Genomic DNA, 8,927 nt, shown 5'->3' with positions numbered 1-8,927 from the left:
AGGTAACGGTTCCAACACTTAGAATGAGATACCTGCACTCTTTGTGCAGCCTGATTTTATGGCTTTCACGGAGTCCACTTCCTTCACCTGAAAATCACAGATTTGTAGAATTGGGGCTCTAACTCACAACCCTGAGATTAAGAGCCTTAAGAAACTCGATTTCAGAAATTATTAAAAGAATGGGGATGTGCTAAAGAGTATATGAAAAAACATTGTTCTGGAATAAGCATATCGGTATGTAATGAATGATGCTTTACAGGGTTAAAGAAAAAGAAAAAATGGTGTAAAAAGTTCAAAGACGGAAGTAATCTACATTAGACACAACAAGAGTAAAAAATCTGAGGTCTTAGAACAAAGGAAGGAAGTCAATATGTGTATATGTATGTATTGACTAGATTAGAATGATGATATGGTTTTATTTGTAGATGTATTTTTTTGTTTTGTTTTTTCTTTTGTTTTCCTTTTTTGTATGTTCTGTTTTCCTTTTTTGTTTGTATAGTAGTATTTTGGATTAAATGTTTGTAATTTTTGTTATGATTTTGCGTTGAAAATAAAATAATTTTTTTAAAAAACTCGATTTCCAAGGCGGAGCCGAGAGTCCCCATTAAGACCAGCAAGTTGATGATGGCACAAAGTTTTGTGGGCTGGAGTCCATTTCATCAGCTGCATCGTTGGTCTTCAGGGCAGCCACCAAACTTTCTTAGCTGGCTTGTGTTTTCCATCAACTGTTCCAGTCTCCAGAGCAGGGCGAAAACGGAGCGGGTTCTCGGAAAGGAGCGCGCCGCGCCGTGGCGAAAGAAAGGCGCTCCGAAAGCTCAGTCTCGCCCCCACTACTCCTGGAGTGGCTTCCCGAAAAGCTTGTGCGCCTGCGCTCACCGCCCCCAGCTTTCACGTGAGGAGGCGCGCGGCCAATCGCCAGCGGCCTCGGCACTGCGTCAGCCTGCGCGCCGAGGAGGGGGAGTTTCCCGGAGAGATTCCATTTGGAACGTTGAGTGTTCATAAGTTCCATCCGCGGAACGTCGGGGCTCCTCCTCGGGAACCGGCGGCCCGCCATGTGGCGGAGCAGCCGCTGCTTGCGGGCGCTGCTGAGGCTGAGGCCTTGGCAAGCCGCGGGAAGAGGAGGAAGCAGCGGGTTGCGTGAGGCGGCGGCGGCTCCCCGCGTTCTCTCTCTCGCGGGCTCGCGGAGATTCAGCGCGGCGGGCAGCTCGGAGCTGCGGGATGCAGAGGTGGAGCAAGGCTTGCAAGACGACCGGGCAGCCGGGCAAGAGCAGCGCATTCGCTCCGGTGCCGGAGAGGCTGCGGGTGCGTCTGGCAAGTAGCGCTCGGGGTCGCCGTCGCTGCTTGGATCGGGGCAGGCGGGTGGGCCTTGGACAGCTGTAACCTCCTCGCACGGTGGTGCAGGGTCAGGGAGCGAAAGGTCCCGGGGTTCAGCCCCCGGAATCTCCAGGCAGAGCTCGGAAAGGAAACCTTGGAGCGCCGCTGCCTGTTCGTGGGGGCATCGGTGCGTTGGAAGCACGGGTAGTTTTGGCGGTGCAAGCTGCTTTCCTATGATCAAGGGCCAGAACGACTGGCCGTCTGCAGGGGCAACCCTACGAAGCTTTTCGACGTGCGATGCGGATGGGTCCTCCTTTCATAGAGTTGGAAGGGGACCCGAGGGACATCTAATCAAGCCCCCTGCAGTGCGGGATTTACAGCATGATGCTGTTGCCCTAAGAAGAGTTTGTAGAAACTGCAGTGTGGACTTTCTGCTACATCACGGATGGAGAACATGCATGGCCCTCCAGATGCTGTTGAGCTCCAACCCCATCAGCCCCAGTCCCAGCCCGTGGTCAGGCCTGATGGAAGTTGTAGTCCGAAAAGATCTGGACGGACACTGTTCTAAAGCCTTTGATACCCACCCTGTGCGTGGAAGTGGTGGCTATGTTCCCTTAATACCCCTAGAGACTGTGCATATTTAATTTTATTTATAGGAATATATATTTACACACACACACAAGCTCATTAAGAAAATCAAGATAAATACAGTAAATACTTCAAAGCATGTAATATTTTCAAATGTTCTCCCCATAGCTAGTGCAGGAGGAGAGGCAGCTGGCCAACTGCTTCCATACTTGTGTACAAGTAGAGGAGCCATCTCCAACCTGGTGCCCTCTAGACGTTGTGGACCACACCTCCTAAAGGCCCCAGCCAGCAAGGCCAATGACAAGGGATGAATTCCTTGGCTGCTTTCCACCAGAGAGCAGATTCAAAAGCATCATAGCTCACCAGACTTCACTTTCAAAGTCCTCTTCAGTGAGCTTTCAGATCCTTGCAAGCTCAGTGCACAGGGGGCGCTGAGTTTTAGCTGACACCCCAAAGGCGCTGTATATTACCAGGTCCTGTAGCTTGATCCACACTAGGTTTAGCGCCATTTCATGAAAAGCTGCTTTCCGTCTATTAAACCTCTGTAAGAATAGAAGCAAGTCAACCTAGATTTATTGGAAGGAAAGAGAGTATGATGTGTACGTAACCTGGCTATGATATATGATACCTTCCAGGGTATGATGTGTACGTAACCTGGGACATTGGTGTAACAATGGAAGAGAAAGGACTGAGAGCTGGAGTGCAACTTGAGAGGGCAAATTCCATTCCAGAATAAAATTCAAACAATTTGTGATTTAAGCAATCACAAGTTTCAAGGGGTGGTGGGGAAGTTTAAACTGAAACAATAGCACGTCTCTTGCTTACAGCCTAGGGTACTTTTGCCTGCAGCCAATGAGGGATCTTGATTGCTTAGTTTCAGTAGTGAACCGTCAGCTGCTCTTGTTGGTAACACACAACACATTGAGCTAAATTGTAAATAAAATCTTTTGGGGATTATTCATTATTTGGGTCACCTCACTGATTACCTCAATTAGTCCCCTCAGAATAATAAGCAGTTAACTCTTTCCAGAGATTTCTGCATTTCCCCCCAGGATTTGTTATGCAGTTTGAAAGGATAAGGCAGATGTGCCTGGCTGCTTTTCTCTTCTTCAAATGTGACTCATTTAAAAGTGATATGCAGTAAGAAAAATTGTATTTATGTGGTGTTCCCATGCAGCATTCCCTGTGTTCAGTATCTTGTTTAAACTGGGTCATAGCCACTGTGCGTGTATTTGTGTGTAGTATGAACTCACCATAATTGCATCCAGGCAGAGAACATGCTGGCATGCTAACAACGTACGTTTAGATGAATTGATCCAGTTTAGAAGCAGCGTGTGTGAGATGCCACTTGTGAAAGTTTCTCTTGCACACTGGTGTCAAATTTAAAAATTGCCACAGAATGGAAATGGGTTGGAGATTATAATTCAGTTTGAGTTTGGCAATCCAAATAGTGGAATGGCATATTCCAAAATCCTAGTCCAGATTTAACAGAGGCACTCTTTGTAAACCATAGGTAAAGGTAAAGGTACCCCTGCCCGTACGGGCCAGTCGTGTCCAACTCTAGGGTTGTGCGCCCATCTCACTTAAGAGGCCGGGGGCCAGCGCTGTCCGGAGACACTTCCGGGTCACGTGGCCAGCGTGACGAAGCTGCTCTGGTGAGTCAGCACCAGCGCAGCACATGAAAACGCCATTTACCTTCCTGCTATAAAGCGGTCCCTATTTATCTACTTGCACTTAGGGGTGCTTTCGAACTGCTAGGTGGGCAGGAGCTGGGACCGAAAGACGGGAGCTCACCCCACCGCAGGGATTCGAACCGCCGACCATACGACCGGCAAGCCCTAGGCACAGGTTTTACCCACAGCGCCACCCGTGTCCCTTTGTAAACCATAGTTTGCAAATAAGGTACTAACCCCAGGAATGCATGCACCCCTTTCCTTCCTGCAATCTTTTTTTCTTTTTCACAGTTTCATTTTTATCATTCTGTTGCCTCTTTCAGAACATGTCTCTTCAGTATTCAGCATTGACTACATGGTATCGCTTCTGAGACAAGAAAATGCCAAGGACATTTGCGTTATTGAGTTGCCTCCAGAACTGAAATACAGCCATTATTTTATAATTGTCAGCGGGACATCTCCCAGGCACCTCCATGCCATGGCTCAGTACCTGGTCAAAATGGTAGGTCAACTGCTCTGCACTCTTCTTAGCTTGGAGAAGCTTATTAACAGGGATGGCTGAGTATATACAAAGTATACTTGCAAATTTGCCCATTAGGGGGAAAATAGTAGATAATAAAATATAAGGCCCTGAGTATACCAAAGATTTCTGAATTACAAAGGAGATAAATTGGCTTCAACTAAGAGTGGGATTCCAGGAAAAAAGGTGCCCCAACAGGAAATTTGAGGAATATGGGAAAGGCTGGAGGAAAAGGCATGATTTATCCCATAGACGGGGGACCTCTGGCTCACCATGTTGCTGGACTGCAGCTCCTTGCCATTAGTGGCACTAATGTTGCTCTCAAATAGTTACTTTTCAGGGGTAGCAGGGGAATGGGACTCAGCTGACCAGGCAAGAGCTTTTCCTGCCTGCCTTTCCCCACCCTCCAGCCTTCATAAGGGAGCAGTTTCCAGAGGAGGAGCTGGGAGAGGAATGGGACTCTATGCTGGCCACCAGGGAAGAGCTTGTTCCACCTGTCTTGACCTATCCTCCAGCCCTCAGAGCTTTCAGAAGGAAGTTGCTACCATGGCCATTCTGTGAATGTGTTTTGATGTAGTCTTCTGCTCAGTTCAGGTCATGGGGGCGGCGAGCGTGTGTGTGTGTGTGTGAATTCAGCAGTGCTTGTTTTGTTTTTGTTTGTTAACGTTAATATTTTGTGGATTATGAGTGTTGCAAATTTTACGTGACTTTTTGTGTGGTTGTGCTGTTTAATCTATTTTTTATGTTTTGTTAATAGTGTTTTGTAGAAGGTAGTTGTTTTATTATTTAATGTAATTTATGTTGCAATTGTGATGTTCTACTATGTTATTATTTATTGTATGTATGCCACTTTGTGACTTGTGAGAGTGAAAAGCAGCACAGAAATATAATAAATGAAATGAAATGGCAGAAACCAAATAACCTAATAAAATAAATGATGATGATGATTTTTATTATTTATATCCTACCAATCTGGCCAGGTTACCCCAGCCACTCTAGGTGGCTTACAGCATATGTAAAAACATAGTAAAACATCAAACATTAAAACAATTATTAAAACAATAATTGTGACATAGGTCTCGTTTACTGCCAATGTTGTATGAGGGCGATGTACAGCATACCACACTTGTGAGTGGCAGCAACCATTTAATGGGTTTAATAACTACTGGTTTTCTGTTTCAGTACAAGCATTTGAGGACAGACTGGGATCCCCATGTTGTAATTGAAGGGAAAGATAGCGAAGATTGGATTTGCATAGATTTTGGTAAATCGTTTTGTTTCTAGTAATGAAGCGTCCTGGGTATAACTAGCTTGAGAGCGTCCTGGGTATAACTACAAACTATCAGAACACATTTGGATAGAAGTGGCTTCTAGCACCCAAACATACAGTGGTGCATAATTTGTTAACACAGATATTAATATCCTGCTTTCTGACCCTGAAGAAGGCATGTGACAGTTTGGCGAGTTGTTCTGGCTTGGATACGAAGTACTTAAATTCTGGTGCTGTAGAAGTGAACTACATTGCAGGATTGTTGTATACTACTCTCTCAACCCAGCTGCCTGTGTGGGGCTGAAAATGTTTCAGCTCAGTGCCCAGTAGTATTCCGGACTTTTGTAAAGTACTCACAGCCTGAGCTGCAGTAGTCGCCCTTCCAAGCTGCCTTGCTACAGACATGCTACATAAGCATGATACCTTCCCCTGAAGATCATAAATATATCGGTTTACTTTAATGAGAATTAAGGCATTTAAATGCCTTTTCAGTAGGAGGAAAAAGTTTGTTTCCTGCCCTTATTTAAGGGGAAATGAAAGTGGCTGGCTTGATTCAATCTTAAACTATAGTTTGGAACTGTAGAGGAAGAGGAAGTTGTGGCAGGCCTCAGGTTCTCTTCCCATTCCACCAGTCCTTGTCTGTTCATAGACTGAAAGCAGGCTAGTGTTGAGAGCTGGCATGGTCGGGCATCTGCCAAGGGCTCACATGCAGGGGGGCCATTGACAATAACCTGCTGGATTTGTTCATTACAACCACCACCCAGGTCCATGGGGAGCAGGGATGAGCAAGCAAGTAACTGGGGGAGGAATGCCAACAGCTGCCACTTTTGACAAGAAGTTTCCTCTTAATTTAAAGCAGTTTAGTCCATAAGCTAAGTAAAATGGTTCTCGAGTTTACATGTAACAGGAAATTGTGATTTGGTTAAGTGGAAGCTTTTATATTGCTTTTCTTGTGTGCAAAAGAGGGCAGGGAAAAGGGAGTGCTAACATCAGTTCACCCCCAATTACAGCGAGCCTGTGAGATGCTTAGCTGGTGGGTTGATTAGAAGTTTTAGTGGGGTTATGTCCAACTCAAAACACACTTATCTGTAGGAGAACCATATAGACCAAATTCACTGTTGCTTACTGTGACTCTTCTCATCCTCACAGGTAATATTGTGATCCATTTCATGTTGCCAGAGACACGCGAAATCTATGAACTGGAAAAGCTGTGGACACTCCGATCTTACGATGATCAGTTGGCACAGATACTGCCAGAATCCTTGCCTGACGATTTCATAATTGGGCTAACTCCTGAACAGCAGTGATTGGTCTCCCAAGTAGGGGAAAGAACAGGTCTGCATGAAATAGACCGCACAGCTGAGACTTGGGTTTCAGTTCTTGGGAGATGCAGCAGGAAGAGAGGACAGAAGCCTCAACTGGAGACCTTGGTGGCAAACAGAATCATACAGAATACTCCTCAAGTGAATATAAAAAAGGAAACTTGGTTTATGTATTGCAAAAAGCATATGTTGTGGGTATAAAGCAGAGATTGACTTCTGAGAGCCTAGTCATAATTCCCCACCCCACCCCAGAATCTGGGTTTTCTTACAAGTAGCTGCTGGTGGAACAAAAGTTGGTTGCTGTACTACATTATTGGCAACAGGTGAAAGTCTGTCTGAAAGGTATTTTGGTTAATAATTTAGCCCAAAGTGGAAGAAATACATTCATTCTAAAATGGTTTCAGAATTTTATTCATTAACCTGGGCACATGTTGCCTATTGCTATAGGTCAGTTGTAGTCCCAAAACATATGGAGGGCTGAGTTTGCCTATGCCTGCTATAGGTGCTCCTATAACATCAGCTTGGGGATAATGATTGGCTGATCCATTTTCCTTTTCCAGAAGTTTATTAAGAGCGAACGAGAGAAGCCACAAGGGTCATTTGGATTTTGGTGCAGACCATTCTAATAGGCCCAGCAGAGTTTAGAAAGCTCAGTAGACCTACTACCATGTAGTCGCCTGTCTGCAACAACAGAACTGCTTTGAGTTGTCTTACTCACCAACCACCATCATCCCATTCAACATCCACCCAGAGGTGTATGAGTGTCCCATTGTTGTCACACAAACCACAAAAGTGAGCCACATCTAATGGAACTGTCTCAACATGAATGTTGGAAGTACTACAACATACCCAAGTTTAGGGAACTCAAAGGTCAATCCAACTAATTTAGGCAGAAAGGTGGTTGTGTGCTAGATGGCTAGTGGCCCAAGTGTGATTATTCTAGCCCGGGCATCCCCAATCTTCGGGCCCTCCAGATGTTTTGGACTACAATTCCCAACACCCCTGACCACTGGTCCTGTTAGCTAGGGATCATGGGAGGCCAAAACATCTGGAGGGCTGCAGGTTAGGGATGCCTATCCTAGCCAGTATGAGTACAGGCTTTCAGACTAACATAAGGGCTAGTTTCCTCTTCTGCCATCACTTTAAATAGAAACATGGAAAATTCAAGAAAGCATAAATGCTTCTATATTTTGAATATAAGTAGTATATACAATAGATGAAACAAATTTAAGGTAACTTGGAAGAAAACATTCTAGGATAGTGAATTTAAATTAATGATGAATAAAGGCTTGTTTGAAAGAGCGGACAACCGGTTTTGAGCAATAAAACCTTGCTTCATTTCATCTATGGCAGGAAGGAAGAATGAACTGATCTAACATCACAAAGTTGCTACAAATACAACTTAGATTCATTGTTTTCTCTGCACAGAAGAACTAACTTCCAGACACACTGGTGAAGTCCTCCATTCTGTTCTAGAAAAATGTGGCAAACACTAATTTCATTAAAACAGTCCAAAGAAATGGTTTTCAAACACAGCTATTATTGCATGTAAGTGAAATGACTGTCACAAGAAAAAGCGCTCATAAAGCAATTGGAACTTTAAAATGGAAGTTGAGTACTTGACAACTAAGGCTTGCACCCAATGTAACCTCTCCTTCCATCTCAGCACTATGATGGCTAGGACTCCCCTACCCCACCCCAACACCTGTATTTGCACACGGAAATGTATATTTGGCAATGTGCACCACTGGCATGTAACCCATGGAGGGTTAAGGCAACACTTGGAAGTGGTCCTTAGGTAGCCACCACTACCCAAGAGTGCGGACCCTTAGATTATAGAGTGCGGACCCTAAAGTGGCTTTTGTTACCAAGAAGTGATTTGGGTGGGTGTCATTCTCCATTCTAGCTTTTTAAAGGATCACTAACACAAAAACCAGTATGCAGCAACATGCAGCCATATTGAAATAGTTTTGCCCTCTCATTACTGGTTTGCATGTTTCTGTTCATTAAACATTTGAAATACATCAATTTAATGCTTTGAAATATTTTACTTTGTCATGAGAGAATGGGCCCTGTTCTCTCTCTCCTCCTCTGATTTCCACCATTGGACTGGGGGTTTTGTTTCTCATTTCTACACCATTGGTGCTGTGCAAGTTGTCCCTGCATGGGATACTTCACACCCACTTTCAAGGAAGTGCCAGGTGTGCTGTAAATTCTTTCAGAAATGTAACATTAGGAGA

The 8,927-nt window shown here is 44.7% G+C and overlaps 1 protein-coding gene across 1 annotated transcript; it reads left to right on the top strand.

Moving 5' to 3' along the window:
• Positions 1 to 950: 950 nt before the first annotated feature.
• MALSU1 (mitochondrial assembly of ribosomal large subunit 1) lies at positions 951 to 8,711 on the top strand. Its single transcript, XM_081165052.1, has 4 exons — positions 951 to 1,311; positions 3,899 to 4,077; positions 5,278 to 5,359; positions 6,515 to 8,711. Exons 1-4 carry the CDS (start codon positions 1,053 to 1,055, stop codon positions 6,670 to 6,672), a joined length of 678 nt encoding a protein of 225 aa, XP_081021178.1. The 5' UTR covers positions 951 to 1,052; the 3' UTR covers positions 6,673 to 8,711.
• The last annotated feature ends 216 nt before the right edge of the window (positions 8,712 to 8,927 follow it).

Source organism: Podarcis bocagei, assembly GCF_964188305.1.
Source record: "Podarcis bocagei genome assembly, chromosome: 12".
Taxonomy (NCBI): Eukaryota; Metazoa; Chordata; class Lepidosauria; order Squamata; family Lacertidae; genus Podarcis; species Podarcis bocagei.
The sequence above is the reverse complement of the archived record's forward strand: the minus strand, read 5'-3'. Positions and strand labels throughout refer to the sequence as shown.